This window comes from Monodelphis domestica, chromosome 3, assembly GCF_027887165.1.
Source record: "Monodelphis domestica isolate mMonDom1 chromosome 3, mMonDom1.pri, whole genome shotgun sequence".
Classification (NCBI taxonomy): Eukaryota; Metazoa; Chordata; class Mammalia; order Didelphimorphia; family Didelphidae; genus Monodelphis; species Monodelphis domestica.
In genome coordinates this window covers 63,530,063-63,552,159 of record NC_077229.1, presented here as the reverse complement: position 1 = coordinate 63,552,159, position 22,097 = coordinate 63,530,063, and the positions used below count along the sequence as shown (strand labels likewise).

The window sequence follows — 22,097 nt, the reverse complement described above, 5'->3', positions numbered from 1 at the left end:
AGACAGAAATTGTAATCTCTCAAATTAGCATGTTTTCTGTGTTCTCCATCCTATCACCCGTATGGTATTAGGCAGCTTTTAAGTACTGCATCGGACTTATTAAAAGGTGAAAATTAGATGTGAACCACCTGAGGGCTCTTGCACTTAACTTTAAGCTTGGGTCAAAAGCTGGACTGTTTTGAGAGTTTTCAATAGAGTTTAGTGGTATCCAAGTACTTGTACCTGTTGGGTTTTGAGACCTGTTATATGGATAAACACTAGCCCTAGTGGGGAGAACTTCAAAATAACAAACACAATAACTGCCCAAACATTAGGTCTGGTACCTCCAAGCTTTATTTCTGCTTTACATAAAAGTCATTTTGTCATGTCATGTGTGTTAGCACACAAGTGTAGCAACACTGGGCATGCCTCAGGAAGGGAGAGTAGAGAAAGCTGATGTGAAAAGAGGAGATATCTATCTAGACACAATCTAAGGACTGAATGGCAAGAATAATCTGGAAAGAAAGAATAGCTCTGAAGGGCAATATTGAAGGAATCAAGGGATGAAGTTGGCTCTTGAGAAGTCTTGCCAGGGTTGTCCATTTGAGAAAAACCCTAGCACCACCTGTATGAGTAGTAAGATTGTTGAAAAACAAAGGTGTTGGGGGTAGCTAGGTGGCTCAGTAGATTGAGAGCCAGGCCCAGAGATGGGAGGTCCTGGGTTCAAATCTTACCTCAGACACTTCCTATCTGTGTGACCCTGGGTAAGTCACTTGATCCCCATTACCTAGCCCTTACTACTCTTCTGCCTTATTGATTCTAAGACAGAAGGTAAGGGTTTATTTAAAAAAAAAGAAAAAGAAAAACAAAGGTGTTATTCCTTTCCTCCCTTTGTCTCTCGTTATTTTGGTAGACAGTGAATTATATCACTGGACAATACTAAATTGTCTACCGAAAAGATGCATTTTTCTGACACACAGCCTATGGCCAATAGAGCTTGACCAACTTTTATATTTTAAGGCTACAATCCAAAGTATCTGGACCTCAGTTTTAAGATACTCCACTACACCTATGGTTTCATTAACAAGTACTTGTAAAAATATAATCATTTTACTCAGTAGCACTAGACTAAGTCTGATCCCAATCATGGGCAATGAGAAAAGTGTGTTTAGGTTTTCTCATTAAAGGGGACTGTGTAGCAGAAATCTGGATAAATTCATGCCTGTTTAGCAACTGTGTACTAGGAGACAGAGTAAATGTGAGCTGGGGGCCAAAAGCCCCCATCCCAACCCACACTTGCCTGCCCAATTTGAGGGGAGCCAAGAATACACTTTTGTTTTGTTGTTGTCATTACATAGGAAATAAATTCTCAACAGGGTTATCCTAAAAAAAATCCTCTCATGTGTGAAGTACTCCTGGCTTAATACAATTTCCCAGAAGACCCTTTCTGTCCTGATGGGCCACATTTCTCTTCAGAGATAGGGTACAATTACATCCTATTTGCTGTTATATTTCCTATCCTCCTTTCTTGTTGTCAACATGGATTTTTGGAAGACTCGGTTTACCCTTACTTTTGAGAAACCCCAGTACTAAGCACATCTTTTTTTGGTTTGAATGTGAATCACCTTTTTGTTATGGAGGTTTCTCTATTGGTTGAAAGTTTCCTTTCAGGAAGCCCAGTTCCTGAGTTTGACCTTTATCTTTAATTTGTTACAGCTGACCATTTTCTAATGTCATAGCTGTTGAGTGTTTAGAGGTTTACACACCTGTTTGTAGTTAGTCTTTGTAGGCTTCCCAAAGGTATAAAGAGACTCTCAGGTTCAGCTTCTCTTTGGAGTTGGTATTAAGAGCTGGGTCTTCTCCCAGAATATGATTCCCAGAGTCTCAGAGCCTTTGGTTCTGCATGAAATTTGATTTATGACTCTGTGTGGTGCCCAGATTAATGAGCTTATCCCTTTATTTGATTAAAAAGTGGGTTTTCTGACTACTTGGAAGTTCTGTATTTCTTTCCAAATTAACACTGTTTTGATCATAACACAGAACTGGTGGCCTAAAAATATGCCTTAAGTTCAAAATGAGGGGAGAATTGTGAAAGGTTTGTGATGTTTTCCCTTGGCTGAAAGTGAATGATGGGGGGAGATGATTATTCCAGCTCGTGGCAGTACAATTTGGTGTTATATCTCAATTTGCCTTGGTACTCTATCCACTGAGCCAATCACCAGCCCTGAAGTTTGCCTTATTGATTGCAAAACAATAATCGCACCACTCCTGGAAATTTGCTTCCCCACCCACTAGGGGCATCCTTTCCCCTGAGGACAAAAGGGGCATGTGCAAATATACATCAGTCCAGATAGAAATGATAAGCAGCGTACAAAATAGGCAACAGGTCATCAACACAGAGAGAACTAATAAAACAGGCAAAATTACAATAAGATGAATAAAGAAACCCAATATCCTGGCACCCTTAGAGGTATCAGGTCCTTTAACAGTGTCCATGATCTTTAGAAGTCTGATAAGCATTTCTTGTGCATCTCTCAAACAGCTCTGTATGGTTCAGAAAAGGTTAGTGGAGAATACCTCCTTGACTGTCTCCAGGTTTTAGGTCACTTGTAGAGATTCTCTGTTTAATGCTGCTAAAACTTACTAGTGATAGGACTTGGGATAATTTAATAAAACATGGCAAAATCTAATCAGAGTAGCTTTTCAGTAATTAGGCACTGGGAGAGGAGAATGGGGTTTAAAAGATGCCACCTGGGAATTCAGAATCAAGGGAATGGGGAAGATATAACAAGTGGAAAGCTGTAATTAACAATAAATAACTGAAGAATGAGTTCAGGCTGGTTGTCAACATCTCCAGGAGTTTAGTCTCAAGGTCTTATGCAAACCAAGTAAAGGGAAGAGTGTGGGGACCTGAAGAAAGGTTATTTTTCACTTTTCCTGAAGGCAGAGACCCAGCAGCAGATTTTGTAGCTGATGGGAAGGCCTTTCTCTTCTTACCCCAAAGGCTATTTACTAGTGTTTACCCTAGAATGATTCTCTTTCTCTCTTCCCAAGTCTATTTACCCATCTGGAAAATTAGGAAGCTGATCTAGAAGACCTCTAAGATCCTTTATAGTTTTGAATTTTTTTTTTGGCTCTATCAAGTGTCCCTGAGGATTTAAGGAAGAAGAGGATGTTAATTTGGCTTTCATACCTGCCCTGGAGTCCTCTTACCTGAATTCCATTGAGAGTCAGCCTCTCCCCACTACTTCTGCCCCAGATGACTTAGTTTAGTGACTGACTCGTTGGGCTAATTAATGCCCAACGAGTTTGGGGCTTTCCTGGCAGTTCTATATCTATATCTATATCTATATCTATATCTATATCTATATCTATATCTATATATTCTCTATATCTATATCTTTTTCTCCAGTTCTATATCTTAGTCCATTTTAACAAAAGTTATGCCAGATGAACAGGAATGGTTGGCCAGCAATTTTTATCACTGGAGGGAATGCCCACATCATGGACTACATAGATCCATTTGTATGTTAAAAGGTGATTAGATTGGGGTTTGGGAATTCTGCTCCAAACAGGAGTTGGTGTGACCTATTTCAGATCCTTGGAAGCACCAATGTCTTTTTCATCCTGGGGTCTACTTTCTGAAAATGATGGCCCCACCACAGCTTTCATCTCCATCCAACCCCCCTGAGGCTTTCCCACTTGTCCACAGAGGTGGAGAATAGTGATGAGTGGTTCAAGAAGGCAAATGTGTTCTCATATAAGAATGAATTTGCAAGCTTCACAGCTGCCTTGACAGGACAATGAACTATCAGTGTAAGGGGTGAACTCTCCAGGTTTGATGCTTAAGTTGAAAGGCCACTTGTTAGGGATTCTAGAGAAGGTCCGCCCAAGCAGGGCTTCAAATGGATACCTGATGAGGTCCCTCCAAGTTCTGAGATTCAAAAATTCTGTGTCCTGAACAATCATGGAGAAAGTAGGAGAGTGATAAAGGTGAACACTGAGTAGGGAGAGAGCTGAAAATGAAGGTCTGGGGCTAAGAGAAAGTAAGTCCTGAACTATTTAAATTTTATTGTTTCTTCTCTGGGTCTGGTGAAACCCTAGTTCAACTCATCCATTGTTAGCTTGAATGGGCTTTTCTATTTCTTAGGATCTGCCAGGGATTACTCCCTGATGGGAAGAGAAGACAAGTCTGAGTCTAGTCAGCTCATTCTAGTGTTAAGCCTGCATGACTAGGACACTCTTATTGACTAAGGGATCAGACATCACCTGCCTGATCATTTGGGGGACATGAGGCAGCCTCTGGGGTATCCTTCTGAGGGGGTCTTCCAATTCTCTCTTTATGCCCTTCCCCCTCACTCTGTTTTTTTCTAAGGGATGGGGACATGCCTCAGTGGCTAAGTCTGAGGACGATTGTTCATCAGGAAAGATTGTGCAAAAGACAGATAACTAAATTCACCATAAAATCCTCATCAGGGATATTCTATCCTTTCTCCTCTACCATGAAGTCCAGTAAAGGTAAGGACAGGAAAATAGACAGACACGGGGAGACAAAAATAAAGGGCCCCTATTCAGCATAGGTCTTTTTCTCTGGAGTCCATATTCAATCAAAAGCTGAGATATTTCCCAGGGTGAATCAATCTTCAGGCAGTCAGGAGAGCAGCCATCCACAGATCTTCACTGGGACAGGCTCAGTGGCAAGCTGGCGAGGCTTTCAAACCACCCCTGGCTCGAATGTCTATGGCATCATTAGACCGGAGTTTCCCACTTTTCTGCTGTCTCATTTCCAACTGTTCATCACTCGTGTCTTGCTCCTCTGTATCACTCCTCACATCATTTTTCACCTAAGAATGAGAGAGACAATCAACCAATAAATATCTATTAAGTACCTCCCAAGTATCCATCACTGTGCAAAATAATAGAGACTCAAGACAAAAATACCATAGGACCTGCCCTCACGAAACTGCTATCTCTCAGGAGAAATAGCCCGCACTTCTAAAATTATGTACATAATATATGCAAAGGAAATAAATAAGGAAATTTTGGAAGTAGAAGTTGAGGTTAGGGAAGAAATCAGGGAAAGCCTAACTTATTAGGTGATGCTTGAGCGAAGTCTTAGAGTAAACAAGGAAGTTTAAGAAGCAGAGGTGGTGTGAGGGTGGGGATGGGCAGATTCCACTTCAGACATGGGGAACAACATGTTCAAAGACACAGAGATGGGAGGAGTGTCCTAGGTGAGGAACAATAGCAAGAAGGTCAGTTTGCCCAGAAAGAATTATGAGTGAAGCAATGGGAGCAATGTGCAGTGAAGCTGGAAAAATATCCTGGGGCGAAGTGGTGTGCGTTTTTAAATGACAGATAATCCATATTTACTTCTGGTGGTGAAAGAGTGGCCTTTGTCATCAATCATGCTGTTTCACCCTCTGGACCAACAGACCTTGCATTTGCCCTGGCACTGTCTGGACCCTCAAACTCCCTTCCCTGAATTCCAGCCTTGGAACATGCTTTAGTATTCTATTGCTGCAGGAAAGGACAACACATTCACAAATCCAATGACTTCCCAAATGAGATATTGCTTGTAAAGTGCTTTGCAAACCTTAAAGTACTACATAAATGCTAGTCATTATTCTCAAATCAGAACATTCATGTATGGCCACTCCTAACCACTATGTATTCTTTGCTTTTCCTCAAGGTTAGAGACAGTTTCAATTTTATATTGGTATTTCTGGAGCTTAGCACAATTGTAAGGTTTGTAACAAATATTTTTAATTCATTCTTTGAATAGGAGAGTTTATTCTTTACACTGTGAATGAAATAATCTTAACCCAATCTAGGTTCCAGTGATTTTTATCAATAAAAAACCAGAGTATTCTCCTTCCTTTCACCCTCAAAAAGTTCTGTAATTAGAACTTTTTGAGGGTGAAAGGAATTCCTACTCTCCAAATTCCTACTCTCATTCTTTCTAACTCAAGAATTCAAATTCTCATGACCTACTCCTTCTCTTCAACCCAGTCACATATAGAAATGGTCAGATTCTGGGGACAGCTGGGTGGCTCAGTGGATTGAGAGCCAGCCTAGAGAGGGGAGGCCCTAGGTTCAAATCTGGCCTCAGACACTCCTTAGCTGTGTGACCCTGGACAAGTCACTTAACCCCCATTGCCCACCCCTTACCAATCTTCTGCCTTGGAACCAATACCCAGAATTGATTCCAAGATGAAAGGTAAGGGTTTAAAAAAAAAAAGAAAGTAAAAGAAATGGTTGTATTCTTCAATTAAATATCACCCATAAATATTTCTACTACCATGTGTATAAACTCTGAGATTCCCTTAGCTAAGCATAATCTTTTATCATTCTATCTTTCTTTCTACTTTATTACCCCCCCCCCAACCTTCTTCTTCACTGTGACCTTCAATTTTCCCTATCCCTCAATTCTTAATCAAGTCATTACCCCTGCACTGGCTATGATCTCCTCCCTTTCCTACTTTGACCCACTTGTGAGTAAGTCTAACTGGATACCTGAATCTCTTGCCTCCTTATCCTATTAGCTATTATTATTATACATTGCCAAACCCTAACCTTGGATTACACTCACTATCTATCCCTTTTGTTCATAGTCACTTGCTACTGGATGGAGGTCAATAGAATCACAAGACCATAATAAATAACTAAGATCCCCTAAAAATTTAAGTTAAATGTCTGCAACGAGGCTCTCACTAAAAGCAAGGGAATTCTTTTATTCTTTAATAATTAATTTGGCAGGCTATTCACCATGATAGGAATTCCAAACTTTTTCATCCCTCCTCAAGACTCTCACAATACTCTTTCCTCTTTTCTCAGCTGAGGACCTCACCTCCTATTTCACTGAAACTATTGAGAGCTCATTCATCCTTCCTCTTCTCACATCACTCAGGCATCTTCTCCCACTATCTCCCCTTTTACCACTATATCACATAAAAGTGGCCTTTCTCTTTACCAAAGCAAACTCTTTGATATGAACCCTTTGCCCCACCTCCTCCCATCTTTTTTTAGTAGGCTTTCCTTGATATAATCTCCCTTCTCTTTGGTCTAACCTTTGTGATTGTTATTTTGAGTTATGTGGAGGATGAATTAGATAGGTCAGGTGGAAGGTGATGATGTCCTGAACTAGGATGATGGGTGTATGAGTAAAGAATGGATAAGAAGGGTGGGATATTGCAGGGATACAAGTGACAAGATTTGGCACCTGTTTGAATAAATAAAGTAAGACAAGTGGGAAAAGGATGAACAGAAATGGGGTGAAAAAATAAGACAGAGAGAGATAAAAAAAGGGAGGGGAGTGGGATAGATGGGAGATGAAGAGAGGAAAAGGGGAAGAGAAATGGAGAGTAAAGAGATAGAGAAGAGAGAGGTGAGGGGAAGAGAAGTGAGAAAGGGAGAAGAGGAAGGAAAAGGAGAAAAGAGGAGGAGAGAGAAAAGAAAAGAGAGGGGAGGGTAGAGAAGAAATAGAGAATTAGAGGGGGAAGAGAGATAGAGACTTAGAGATATGGGAAGAGAGATGGGAAAAACAAGAGATGAACTTGAGTAAGATGCTTTGCTGGAACAACTTGGGTGTCTATTAGCACTAGGATGCCAAGCCTGAGTCTCCATGTGCCCCTTCCACCGGCAGTACTCCTCCCTCTTTCCCCACTTCATCAATTGGAGGGAGGGTTCGTGGACCAAGGTCAGGTTTGTGGACCAGGATCAGGTTTGTAACTACCTGGCCATCTGATAAAAGCTTGCAGAACATTCGGAGGATGAGGAAAAACCAGAAGGCATTGAGACCCTGCAGGACCATCAGGAGGACATTGGCAAAATAGTATCCAAAGAAGACCTGGTAGTTGGTCAGGAAAGCATAATAAGTGGTGTGGAGGACTCTGCAAGAGAGAGCAACTGGGAGTCACAATGTGTAAAGAGGAGGAGCCAAGCTGCCAGGGTTCAGATCCCTTGGTCACCAGAAACAACCCCCCTTCCCCCAAAGAACTGGAGGGACAGAGTGAAAAGCCTCTGGGATGGGGGAAGAACCTCTTGAGAGGACACATAGTCCTGACCTCTTCTCATCTTTCTCACACATAGAAAGACTTGTCAGGCAGGAGGCTTGTTTCTCTTTCTAGGAGGCAGTTCTTGGCAACAGAAGGTCCCCATGACTCAGACCCCTTTCCTCCTTCTGCCCTCATCCCATCCCACCTCTTAGGCCCAGGCTCACTTGATTGGGAAGAGAATGAGTCTGCAAATGAAGAACACCATGGCAAAGAGGATGAACATTGTGTCTCGAGCTAGCCTCCACTTTGTGTAAATTAACATCTTACAGGCCTGGAAGGAGACAACAGAGGGAATTTTGGTAAAACATAAACCCAGAGTTGGGAGGGGCTTCAGAGGGTATCTAGTGCAATCTGTACCTGTCTAAGAGTCCCCCTAGATAGGTAATCATTTCTCCTGAAGGGCTACTATGATAGGAACTTAGTACATTTCACAGAAGACTCATCTTACTTTCAGAGAACTCCGATCCTTACCAAGCTTTTCATTATACACAGCCTAGAGAAATCCCTCAGATGGATGGGCTGAGTTTCAGGGTTTTAAGCAAAGAAAAAGAGTCCTACCGCATCTTTTTTATTTTGAGTAAGACAGACCTAGTCACAGGATCCGTCCACCTGGATGGTGGTGTATTCATTGAGTGGTAATATTCATTATAGATCATTATAGATCATATCCCCTTCAAATCCATCCCTCTCCAGACTTTCTCCATTTCTCTTAAAGGTACCACATCCCTTAACACTCAGATATGAAACCCCTGAGTTATCCTAGACTCCTCACTTTTGCCCCACCTCCATATATCCAAGAAGCTGCCACAATATCTCTTATCTACATCCTCTTATTTCCAGTTATACAACCATCAGAATTAGGCTTAGTTACTCTTGCCTGGATTACTGTAACCAGCCTCTTAATTGGATCCTTTGCCTCATGTCTCTTCCCATGCTAGCCCATTCTCCATTTAGCTGCCAAAGTAAACTTCTTAAAGTATGTGTCTGACCATTCACTTTCCTACTTTAAAAAACTCCAGTGGCTCCCAATCACCTCCAATATTTGACATTAAAAAGCCCATTCAAAGTCCCAACTTACTTTTCCAACTTTAATACCTTCCTTGGTTTCTAACCAAGCTGGGCTATTTCTAGTTCTTTATATTTATACAAAAATATATATATATACAAACAATAATAATAGCTAGCATATATGTAGCACTTTACAAATGTCATTTCATTTTCTATTCACAACCACTCTGGGAAGTAGGTGCTATTATCATTCCTATTTGACAAATGAGGAAACTGAGGCACACAGAAGTTAAGTGACTTGCCTAAGGTCAAACAGTAAGTGTTTGAACTCAAATCTTCCTGGCTACAAGTTGAGTATGCTAATCACTGGGTCATCCATCTTAAAGTATGAAGCCATTATAAAGAAAGAAAAATAGATATATATTGAGTATTCTTGGCTGTGTTAAAATCACATATAATTCACTTTTGATGATTATTTTTATAATGACACTGCTTTACTTATTGGTAGTTATGACTTATTTTTTGGATCTCTTGATAAAGCAATATCTTTTTTAAAAAAGGAAATAACTAGCTACTTTGATCTAATTAACTGATTAATTATTCTACATAAGGACAGGGATAGATCCTGGATCTGATGTGTCATTGATCTAGGAAACCCCCTTTACTAATTGAGTTTGGCACTTTTTACCTAGAGCAGTGGCCTCAAACTTGAGACAAGAGTCACTAAATCCATCGTCAGGATTCCTTAGCCGCATATTAACTTAGAAAACCATGTTTTAACTCTGTTATAATAAATTATTATTCATTTTATTAAATATTTCTCAACTACTTTAAAAAAAGACCCTTACCTTCTGTCTTTGAATTAATGTCAATTCTAGGAGAGAAGAGTGAGTGGTAAGGACTAGGCAATGGGGAATAAGTAACTCACCCAGGATCACATGACTAGGAAGTGTCTGAAGCCAGATTTAAAACCAGGACCTCTCATCCACAAGCTTGCTCTCTAACCACTAAACCATCTAACTGCTCCCTCATATATATTTTGATCTGGTTCCTACTGCACTATGGAGTGTTGCTAGCTGATCCCTCTGGTTTAGAACATTGAAAGATGCAGACATTGGCCCAGGCTCATATAGCCAATATATATCAGTAGTGAGACTCCAACCCAGGTCTGCCTATATTTGAATTCAAATCTTTTTTTAATTTTTTTACTAAAAACCAAGGCATAACAGGATTAAAAAAATAATGAAGGATATTCAGTCACATTGCTTTCAAGAGCAATAAGGTTTCTTTCCATTGATAAAAAATTTTATAAAATTTTATCTATTTTATCTTTATCTTCCTTTAAAAATTTACAATTGTGCCTTTTGTTATGTATTAATATGAGTAAAACAGGACATGGAAATAATTTATAGATAAATGCACATGCTTCTGTGCTCAATCCTGAGTTGATCAACTCCTAAAATTCATGCCTGACTACTGGCACTTCTCTATGGAAAAAGATCTTTCTCCCTTCAAGAGGAAGAAGGGGAAGCACCAGCATCTAAGAGCTAAAAAGACTTCTACAGTAGGTGGTATGTGAATTAAGTTTTGAAGGATGCCAGGGATTCTATGAGAGAGAAGTGAGGAGGGACAGAGAATATTCAAGGCCAGAGGGGCTGCCAGTGCAGAAGGAAAAAGACAGGAAATGAGTGTTGTGTGTAGGAACAAGCAACCCAGCATAGCTGGACCATACAAATCATGATGGGAAAATAGTTTAATTAGACTAGAAAGATAGGAAGAGACCAATTTCTAAAGATCCCTAACTGACAAATAAAGGTATTTTTATTCTGATCTTAGAGGTTATAGGGAACCACTGAAGATTGCCTGCTGAGGGCAGGGAGGAAATGTCATGGTCAGAATTATACTTGAGAAAAATCACTTTGACAGCTCTGTAGAGGATGAATTGGAATATGGAGAGATGAGAAATGGAGGCTTTTTTTATTTCAAATGTTAATTTAAAATTTTTTAGCATTCCAAATTTCCTTTCCATTCAACTCCTCACACATTTCAAAGGTAAGAAACATGCTATCAATTATACATATGAGATCATGCAAAATGGATATCCATGTTGCAAAAAAGGAAAATATTATTTTTCGCTCTGTATTTGGATTCCATCAGTTCTTTTTTCTGAAATTGGAAAGAATTTTTCATCATAAATCCTTTCGAATTATCTTGGATCATTGAATTAATCAGCATAGCTAAATCATTCACAGTTGGTCATCCTTTAAATATTGTTGTTATAGTGTACAGTGTTCTCTTGGTTCTTTTTACTTCACTGTGCATAGATTAATGTCTTCCCATGTTTTTCTGAAAGTATCCTGCTTGACATTTCGTATAGTACAATAGTATTCCATCACAATCATATATCACAACTTGTCCAGCCATTCCTCAATGAATGGGTATCTCTTCAATTTATAATTCTTTGCCACCAAAAAAGGAACTTTAATAAACATTTTATACATATAGGTCCTTTCCCTTTTTTTGATCCCTTGGATATATATAGCTGTGATATTGCTGAATTAAAGGGTATGGGCAGTTTTATAAACCTTTGGATATAGTAGAGATTGCTCTCCAGAATAGTTGGATCAGTTTGCAATTCCACAAACAGTGAATTAGTGTTTCAATTTTTCTACACTTCCTTCAAAATATAAATTTTCCTTTTTTTCCATGTCAGCCAATCTGATAAGTTTAAGGTGATATATTAGTTATTTTAATTTGCATTTCTCTAATCAGTGATTTAGAATATTTTTATATAACTATAGATTACTTTGATTTCTTTCCTAAAAATTACCTGTTCATATCCTTTGACCATTTATCAATTGGGAAATGAATTGTAGTCTTATAAATTTGACTCAATTCTTTGTGTATCTGAAAAATAAGTCCTTTATTATAGAAATTTTTGGTAACATTTTCTCCTGGTTTCCTTCCTTTCATCTAACCTTGGCTGCATTTGTTTTGTTTCTGCAAAGCCTTTTTAACTTAATGTAATCACAATTATCCATTTTACTTCCCTTGATTCCCTCTATCACTTGTTTGGTCATATATTCTTCTCCTGTCCATAAATCTGACAGATAACATTTTTCCATGCTCTTGTAATTTGCTTATATGATCATCCTTTCAAACTAAATTATGTAATCATTTTGACTTTGATATGGTGTGGGGTGTTGGTCTATATATAACTTCTGCCAAGCTACTTTCCAGTTTTCCAAGAAATTTTTGTCAAATGGTGAGTTCTTCTCCCCAAAGCTTAACTCTTTGCATTTATCAAATCCTAGATAACTATGGTCATTTACTAGTGTGTATTCTTCACTTAACCCATTTAATATATTTCTTCTTTTTAATTTACATTTATATATTTGTTACATGAAAATATGCAGATCTCCCTCTATCATCTCTATTAGAGAAGGCCTCATTTGACAAAAAAAGAAATATTTAGAACTGTAGGATTTCCATATGAACTGGAACAATCTCCAGGAATTGATACAGAGTGAAAGGAACAGAACCAGGAGAACTTTATATGCAGAGATAGATACACTGTGGCAAAATCAAATGTAATAGACTTCTCTACTAGCAGCAATGCAATCATTTAGGGCAATTCTGAGGGACTTATGTGAAAGAATGATATTCACATCCAGAGAAAGAACTGTGGAAGTAGAAACACAGAAGAAAAACAAATGCTTGATCACATGGGTCAATGGGGATATGATTGGGGATGTAGACTCTAAGCAATAACTCTAATGCCAATATGAATAATATGGAAATAGGTCTTGATCAATGACAGATGTAAAATCCAGTGGATTTGCTCATTGGCTATGGGAGGGCGGTGAGAGGATGGGAAGGAAAGAACATGAATCATGGGACCATAGAAAAATATTCTAAATTAATTAATTAAATAAAATTTTCAAATAAAAAAAGAAATATTTATGAATAAAACTGTCTTGCTCATTCTCACATATCAATTCTTAGCCAGTACTAGATTTTTCATGATTATTGCTTGGTAATACAATTTGAGATCTGGTACTGCTAGACCACTTTTATTCATATTTTTTCATTAATTCCCTTAATATTCTTGACCTTTTTTCTTAGAGTTAAATTTAATTTTCTTCCTGCTCTATAAAAAGGTTTGGTAACTAAGATCAGGTTTTGGTTTTTGCTTTTGCTCATATATCCAGTCTTTATATATATAATATATATATATATATATATATATTATATATATAACCTTGCCTATATGTGGAAGTTCAGCTCTGCTTCTATGGTTGCTTTTTCATCAGGAATTTTAAAAAATTCTCTATTTCATTATTTGTCCGTTTTCCCCCCACCTGGAGAATTTTACTTAATTTTGCTGGTTAGATTATTCTTGGTTGTAATGCCAGATCTTTGGCCTTCCAAATATCATATTCTAAGCATTCCATACATTTAAGATGGATACTGTTAAATCTTCTGTGATCCTTACTGTGGTTCCATGATGTCTGAATCTTTTTTTTTCTGGCTGATTGCAATATTTTCTCCTCAACCTAGAAGCTCTGGAATTTGCTTATACTATTCCTCGGTGTCTTCATTTTGAGATCTCTTCAGTAGATGGCGTATTCTTCAAATTTCTAGTTTATCTTCTAGTTTTATCATATTGGGGAAGTTTTCTGTGATAATTTCTTGAAATGTTTCTAGACTCTTTGATCATAGCTTTCAGGTAGACAATAATTCTTAAATTATTTCTCCTTGATCTACTTTCCAGCTCACTTGTTTTTGCAATAAGATATTTCACATTTTAGAAATCATTCATTTGATATTGTTTTATTGTTTTTTTGATGTCTCATGGGGTCATTAGTTTCTACTCAATGGATTTTCCAAGTTAATGAATTTTGAACCTCTTTCCATTTGGCCAACTCTGCTTTGTAATGATTTATTCTCTTCAATGAATTTTTATACCTCTTTTATCATTTAGTCAATTCTTTTTTTTTAAGGTACTATTTTCTTCAGTATTGAAGGGCAGGGCATGTTTCTTGAATCACTCTCTTTTCTTTCTACAATTTTTCCTCTATATCTCTTATTTGTTTTTTTTTTCAATCCTTTTGAGTTATTCCAGGAATTTTTGTTGAGTTTGTATTCTGTTCAATTTTTTTTTCTTTGAGGTTTTTCTTGTAGCTGTTTTGGCATCAATGCCTTCTTCTGTTTGTATTTTTATCTTCCCAGTTACCATAGTAGCTTTTTATGGTTAGGTTCTGGTTTGGATGTTCATTTTCCCAGCCTATTTCTTGACTTTTAAGTTTATGCTAAAGTTAGGCTCTGCTCTTAAGTTGGAGGGTGCACTGTCTCAAACTTCAGGTTTTTTGTGCTGCTGTTTTCAGAGATAGTTACTAGGGCTCATACATTTTTGATACTTCTAAATGATATGATACAAGGAAAGGCATGGTCACTGACTCTAGTCTTTATCCAGAAATGGACTTTTTCATCCAATTAGCCACAAGTGCTATTGCTCCTTTGAACCTTAGAATTAATTCAGGCACCTGTTCACTTCTACTTCTTTCTGTCTTGAAATGAAGGCCATGGCCTCTGTTCCTTCGTGAGTAACCACAATCATTCTTCTCTGCCTTGAAAATCTGACCAGAACTTCTGAACACCTGCTTACACAAGTGTTAGTTTTCCTTTCTGCCTTGGAATTATGACCCCCAACTACAATAGTGTCCTTCACCCAGTGCCAGCAAGGGTACCCTGCAATCTCTTTCTGACCAATTCCTCAACCCCCTTACTATCTGTGGGCTGAGAGGTCTGGAAGCTATTGCTACTTCTATTGCAACTGCCTTTAAGGACTACTGCTGGTGTAGCAGCAGAGATGTTGCTACAACCCATGCTGTACTCCAGACCAAACACAACCCTAATGGGGGGGCCAATCATAAAGCTAATGCAATAGTCTAAGTAAGAAGTGATGAAGTGGCAGCTTTGTGAGAGAAAGGAAGGTATGTGTGAAAGCCATGGTGAAAATTATGAAACTGCCATCACTTCGTGTAGTGCCTAGAATATAGGGACTTAATAAATAATACTTGAATGACTAACAGAAAAAAGAACATGCAGCTACTTAAGTGGAGTGAGGATAACAAGTCAAGAACTTCAATCAATCAATAACATTTATTAAGTGCCTACTCTGTGTCATGTGCTGTGAAGAGGCAAAGCACAGATCCTGACTTCAAGGAGCTTTCAACCTAATGAGAGAGACAATATTGGATCAAAAAAATATCTAGCTAGCTATATGTAAGATAAACAGGAAATTCAAGATTATGAACCTAGTTGACTGGAATGCCCCTGGAAGTAAAATGTAAGTTGAAAAAGAGAAGGGTTTTGGGTGGGGAAAGATAAATGACTTCTCTTTTGAAAATGTTTTCTTTATGTATAAGTTTGATATTCAGTTTGAAGTGTCTAATAGGCAATTAGTGATGTAAAACTGAACCTCAGGATAGACACTAGGTCTGGATATATACATTCCAAGAATTTTCCCCACAGAAATAATCATTTAATCCATGGGAGCTGATGAAATCTCCAAATACTGAGGTGAGGAAGGAAGGAAGGAAGAAAGGAAGGAAGGAAGAAAGAAAGAAAGAAAGAAAGAAAGAAAGAAAGAAAGAAAGAAAGAAAGAAAGAAAGAAAGAAAGAAAGAAAGAAAGAAAGAAAGAAAGAAAGAAAGAAAGAAAGAAAGAAAGAAAGAAAGAAAGAAAGAAAGAAAGAAAGAAAGAAAGAAAGAAAGAAAGAAAGAAAGAAAGAAAGAAAGAAAGAAAGAAAGAAAGAAAGGAAGGAAGGATCCAGAAAACAGCACTACTTCAATATAACTCAGAAGCTACAATACTTTCTACATAGAAGATACAATACTTTATACATTTCTCTAAATTTTTACTTTCTGGTAGGGGCAAAGCCAGGGAGATAACAAATCTTACTTCTCTTCTTGGGGCCATTATCCTACTCTATAGGATGGAGTCAGATCCATTCGTCTTTGAGACCCTACTACTATTAGGGACTCCAGGACCCCTAGGCACAATGGATTTTGATAAAGATGGGGAAATTGAGGAATAGCTCTATTTTCTTCTCTGGGATTCTGACTCCTGCACAGATGAGGCTCCCAGGACTTCAAGCTGATTCTATCTATACTTTTCCAGACTGGGCTCACTCACCTCCATGAAGATATCTGACACATCATGTAGTAGCAGCACCAAGGCACCAATGTGCACAAAGTTGGCAGAATAGGAGAACAAAATCAAAGTAACAGCAACAAAATGGTGGACAACCTGCTCCTTGAAGTCCTGGGGAAAGGAGGACAATGATGAGACCAGGTCCTCAAGAACTTCCCAAAAGATCTAGCTGGATTTGCCTATGCTCAGGGTTAGACTTTGATCCACAGTCTAAGTGTTCTTTTCCTCCCACCATTTCTGCCCTGACCAAATGAGAGTCTTCTTGGGGAAAGTTCTAGTATGTCAAGGAGAGGCAGAGGTTGAAGTGAGGTACAAGGAGGAGGAGAAGTGGGGTCAAGTGTCTGACAGCATGGTGAAGGGAGAGATTGAGATTGGTTTGGATAGGGACCTCATACTAGGAACTTCAGAGAGCAAACCTTGGCTGTTGAATTGAATAGAACAAAATTGATCCCTTAACTTCTGGACCCCCTTTCCAGGCTCCCACAGGGCACATGAAGCTCAGGTGGACCAGATCCATCCTTATTTCTTCCATAGAACAAGATGCTATGCTTGGCTTCAGGAACTGGCTTTCAGGGTCTGGACCAAGCATAACACATTTCTCATGGTAACAGACACTAGCCAGGCTCATCCTTTCATTCTTTTTTCTTTTGACTGGTGAAACAGGAACATTTCCCAATACCTGGGATCCCTCCAGACTCACCTTCCTCTTCACATCATAAGACAGAGTAAGCAGCAAGGAGAAGTAGAAGCTGAGCTCCAAGAGGTACCACCAATATATGGCAGGCTGAAGAGGCTGCAGAGATCAAAGCAGCCATTTGGTCATTGATGTTGCCAATTGATATGCAAGGGGTTCAAGAGTGAAACAACTATTCAGGAACTTGTGTACTATGGGACCAAATACCCTGTCTGATCCCATTCTCCAGCCATACTAGGCTATGCCCTGTGATCAGACCACTAGGACCAGTTCTCCATCACTCAGGCAATGCCTGGCAATCAAGTAATCAACAAGGATCAATTAAACTTATCCATTATGTTTCTGGCATTGGGCTAGGCACTAGGGATACAAAGGCAAAAATGAAACAATTTCTCCCCTCAAGAAGCTTATATTCTACTAGGGAAACAACCTTCACCCACTTATATATACCTTCACAATATACAATACATACCCATATATACATAGTAAATGTCTACATATGTATATACAAAATAGACAGAAGGATTTGAAGGGAAAGACACTAGCAGTTGGGGATCAAAGCTTCACAAAGATTGTGTCATTTAGACTGAGTCTTAAAAAAATTTAATGATTCTAAGATGTGGAGGTGGGAAGGAAGAGTATCCCAAGCACAGGGGACAGATGGGAGAGGGAGAACCAGTTATGAAAAAGTAAGCAGTCCAGTTTGTCTGGATCATAGTATACATGAGTGAAAATAAGGTATAATAAGACCAGAAAGGTAAGTGGAGAAAGGTTATAGACTTTAAATATCAAACTCGGGAGTTCCTGTTGACTATTGAAGTAAAAGGGAACCAATGGAGTTATTGAATTGGGAGATGACGTAGTCAGACTAGTCTTCTTGGCAGCTGCATGTAGGATAGATTGGAATGAGAAGAGACATAAGACAGGGAGGGCAATTAGGAGATGAATAAAGTAATCTAAGGGATAGATGATTAGGGCCTATGTTGCATGAGTGGAGAGAATATGACAGATATGAGATGTTGGGGAGCTAGAAACAACAAGATTTAGGAACTGGTTGGATATGGGTAAGGGAAAGGGAAGTGTCAAGAATGACAATGAAGTAAAATTGCAAACTGCTATTGGAAAGATAGGACTGCTGTCAGAAAAACAGAGGATCTGGGAAAAGGGATTGATTCTGAGGGAAAGATGAGTGGTGTTTTAGATATGTTGAGTCTGAAATGTCTGCAGGTCGTCCAGCATGAAGAGTCCAAAAGGCCGTTGGTGACCTGTGGTTAAATCTCAGGAAAGAGAGAGTAGAGCTAACTATATAGTTCCAGGAGTCATCAGCATAGACATGATGGATGATTAAACCCAGGGCCCTGGTGAAGTATACCAATGTAATGATAATAATTAATAACAATAATAATTGACATTCATATAATGCTTTAAGGTTTGCAAAGCACTTTACATATATCATCATACTTTGCCTAACAACAACCCAAGGAGGTAGATGCTATGATTATCTCCATTTCTCCAGATGAAATAGGTCTAAGAGGTTTGCCCAAGGTTACACAGCCAGGAAGTGCCTGCAACAAGGCTTGATCAAATTCAGATCTTCCTGATGCCCAGACCAGCATGTTATATACTGTATCACCTAGGAAGCAAGAGAGAAAAGGTAGAGAGAAAAGAAGAAGGTCTAACCCAGAGCTTTAGAGTTAGGAGACATGACAGGATGATAAGCCAAGAAGGGAAACTGAGATGGAAGTCCTTTGCCCTCTTAGGCTCCTTCCACACACTCTATTCCCACTGTCTTTCTCACAATATTCCCTTTTCTTCCTATTTCATTGTGACCTCACCCAGACCTTGCTCCAAATCCACTTTTCTACATATCAACCCTGAATTACTAATTTAGTGCCCTAGAGAGTGCAGTGGATGGTGTAGTGGACTTGGAGTCAAGAAAAGGGGTTAAAATCTACTTTCAGACACTTAATAGGTGTGTGATCTTGGGCAAGTCATTTAACCTCTGTCTGTTTCAGATTCCTCATCTGTAAAATGAGAATATTCATAGCATCTCCCTCACAGAGTCATTATGAGGATCAAAGGAGAAAATATTTGTAAAAAGCTTTGCAAACCTCAAAGTGCTGTGTAAATGCTTGCCTTCCTCTTCCTCCTCCCCCTTATCATCATCATCATTGTTCCTAGAGCTTTAGTGGACATATTTGATACTTGTCCCTGCCTAGGGACTGCTCACCTGCTTAGGATATCCATCCCAGACAGTCTCTGGCTTCCCAAACCAGGTTTCCTGGAAGAAAGAAGGGACATCTAGACATTGCTCACAGAATAGCTAATCCTCAAAGGTGATAGCTGCTCCCCATGGCTTTGAGTCTTCCCCCAGGGAACTCCAATGCACTCAGTGGGAATGATTGTATTGCCACTTGACATCATCTTCTAACTTTATCTTGCCCTCCACTTCTCCCCTCCTTCCCAGGTTCAGGTCAAGTCAGAATCAAATTCCGGTTAGATGAGAAGCTTGACTGTTCCATTCTACCTCCCTCCAGGCCATTATTATCTGGTCCCTCTGTTAGCTATGGAATAGCTGGTGTCAATTGGCTGGAGTTGCAAGGTCTGGCAAAGTAGGAGGCTGCTTAATGATAAGAGAGTTTTAACCAAATTTTCTGTCACAAAAAAATTATAGTAGTGTAATATGGCGGCCAGAAGAGTTGGTTGGACAGTGGCTGCCTTAAAAAGGGGGCATAGCTTCAAGGAATAGGGGGCACAGTTCCACTATATTCTGTCCTCTTAAGACCTCGTCTGGAGAATTGTGTACAGTTCTACATACCATGGTTTAAGGACTGTCTAGAGGAGGGCAAGAAGTAGGTGAATTTGCCTAAAATATGGATTTTATCTGGCTGATAAGATTAAAAAATATCTTAAAGCCAAAGTGTGTAGGGCTTTACAGGGGGGAAAGAACAATTTCTCTTTATTTTAGAGACAGTAGAGTAATTCAAGGTTCTTGAACAGGAAAATGGCATGGTCAGATATAAGCTTTAGGAATGTCTACATGAAGGATGGACCATAAGAAGTGAAAAAATGGAGACAACATAAAATTAGGAGTCTCTTGCAATAATGGGGAGCAGAGATGGTGAGGGCTTGTATAGAGTGGCTGTGGTGGAAGTGGCGAGAAAGGGATGGTTCCAAGAGGTGTTACAGCAATAGAATCAGCAAGACTTGGCAAATGATTAGATGGTGAAGGATTTTTAATTCATGTCACAAGAGGATTTACTAGAGAAATTGAGCATGTTTAGCCTGGAGAAGACTCAAGAGGAACTTGATGACTGTGTTCAAGTCAGCTGTCATGAGGAGGAGGAGGGACTGAAGATATTAGAACTAATGAATCTTGAGATTAAAAATTCAGTCAAAGCTGATCCTAAAGACAATGGTCTAGGGACAGTTGAAAGCAAGATTTAATTGCAAAGGCAATTTTCTTGTTATGGCTATGTTAAAAATTCACAAGATTGACATATACTGAAACCTTCAAGAAAAGAATTGATTTGGGGCTAAATTTTCAAGGCAGGAAATGAGCTTAATTTAACTCTCTCAAAAAGGAACACTCCCAGCTCCCCAAATCTTCAAAGTAAGCAGATTCATTAAATTCCACATTGTAAGCAGTTGTTGTTATCTACATCTTACACACAGCAGGAAAAGGACACTATGCATTGCAGAGGATGTTCAGTAAGACCCATGCTACAGCATACTTTCCAGGAAATCATATATGTCTATTTGTGATATGTTTTTATAATCATGGGATGTAGGAAGAAACATCCTGCATCATCAGTTCTGTATTATCTTTGTGGAAACCAAAGGTGTAACTTTGAATGAACCATTATCATTCTTACCAAGATGCTCTACTCAGCTAATTGGTCAATTTGCAAATAAATAGGTCTGCTGAAGAGCCCTCAATACAAAGAAGCTTCAAGGCTCCTTCTATTCCCTGCCTTTGTGTATTCTCCTGCTCCTTTCACCTTTTTCCCTTTCCCTATCATAATGTCCCTGGTTTTCCTCACAGGTTAAGACCCTCCATGTTTATATGTTGTACTGGAGGCAACAAGAGACTTGCCTTGTTCCACTTGGTCCAAGAAGGTAGAACTGGGAGTAATAGATGGAAGTTACAAAGAGGTGAATTTGGACTTAATCTCAGGGGAAAAAATGTCTTAATAATGAGAGCTGTCCCATAGGTGACTCTGGGAGGTGGTTTCTTTCCCTATGTGGAGGTCTTCAGTCTATATCTAGGTGAGGGCCATTTGTCATTCTCTACTAGAGACTCCTTTCCTATATGGATTGGACAAGATGACTGCTGACTTTCCTTTCAATTCTCAAATTCTACTACTCTGTGACTCACTCCTTCCTTCTACCTTATTCCATCAAGCCTGAAATTGCTTCCACTGAAAATCTCATCTGTTTGATTGAGTGTCACTATTTCTTTTTCAGTTTATATCTGACTCAGGGTTTCTAATCTGCCTTGTCTGTTGGTTAGTCTGAGCAGTCACACTACATTAACCCTAGAGAGTCTGTGACCTTGCCTCCTCCAGACCCAATACCACAGGAACTACAAGGTGGGATGGTATAAGAGGATGGAGAACAATTCAGAGTTCATATGAGGAAAAGCATATTTGAAGAAGGTATGGGTGGGGTGACAATGAAATAGATAGAAAGAGAAAGGAATATGGTAGAGTGAAAGCCAATAGGAATAAAGTGTGTGGGTGGAACCTAAGAGGGCAAAGGGGATGAGAATGAAGGAACAGAACAAAGAAGAAAGGAATCAAGGGAATGGGAGTGAAAATGATTAGGGAACATAAGAGGACGCAGAAAAGAGAAGGGATGGAGTGGACAGCGAGATGAAGAGATGAAGAAACAGTAAGACATAAGGAGTAAAGGGAGAGGGATGATGATTATGGGACCATGAGAATGGAGGTATGGGAAGAGACAAAAAGAATGGGGAAAACAAGAATGGGCAAAGTAAGCTGAGTTAAAAACTGAAGACAGGGAGAGAGAAGATGAGAGAATAAAATGATGGAAGATGGAAAAGGATGAATGAGCATGAAAAAGGAAGAAGGACAAAGATAATAGGAATGGGAATGATGAGGAGTCAAATGAGGAGGGCTG

General features: G+C 39.1%; 1 protein-coding gene across 15 annotated transcripts in view; it reads right to left on the bottom strand.

Annotated features, from left to right (window-relative positions):
* Positions 1-310: 310 nt before the first annotated feature.
* Positions 311-22,097, bottom strand: part of LOC100025736 (ceramide synthase 4-like) — a 54,488-nt gene continuing 32,701 nt past the window's right edge. For 14 of the 15 annotated variants that reach the window (XM_007489482.2, XM_056822053.1, XM_056822057.1 and 11 more), the window contains 6 exons: positions 19,186-19,236; positions 16,962-17,054; positions 16,244-16,372; positions 8,201-8,307; positions 7,715-7,871; positions 311-4,823 (listed from right to left, as the gene is read on the bottom strand). In XM_007489482.2, the coding sequence (XP_007489544.1) occupies positions 4,671-4,823; positions 7,715-7,871; positions 8,201-8,307; positions 16,244-16,372; positions 16,962-17,054; positions 19,186-19,236 (690 nt within the window). In that variant the 3' untranslated portion in view covers positions 311-4,670. The remainder of the gene's footprint in view (positions 4,824-7,714; positions 7,872-8,200; positions 8,308-16,243; positions 16,373-16,961; positions 17,055-19,185; positions 19,237-22,097) is intronic. The other variant, XM_056822060.1, reaches the window with a different exon arrangement.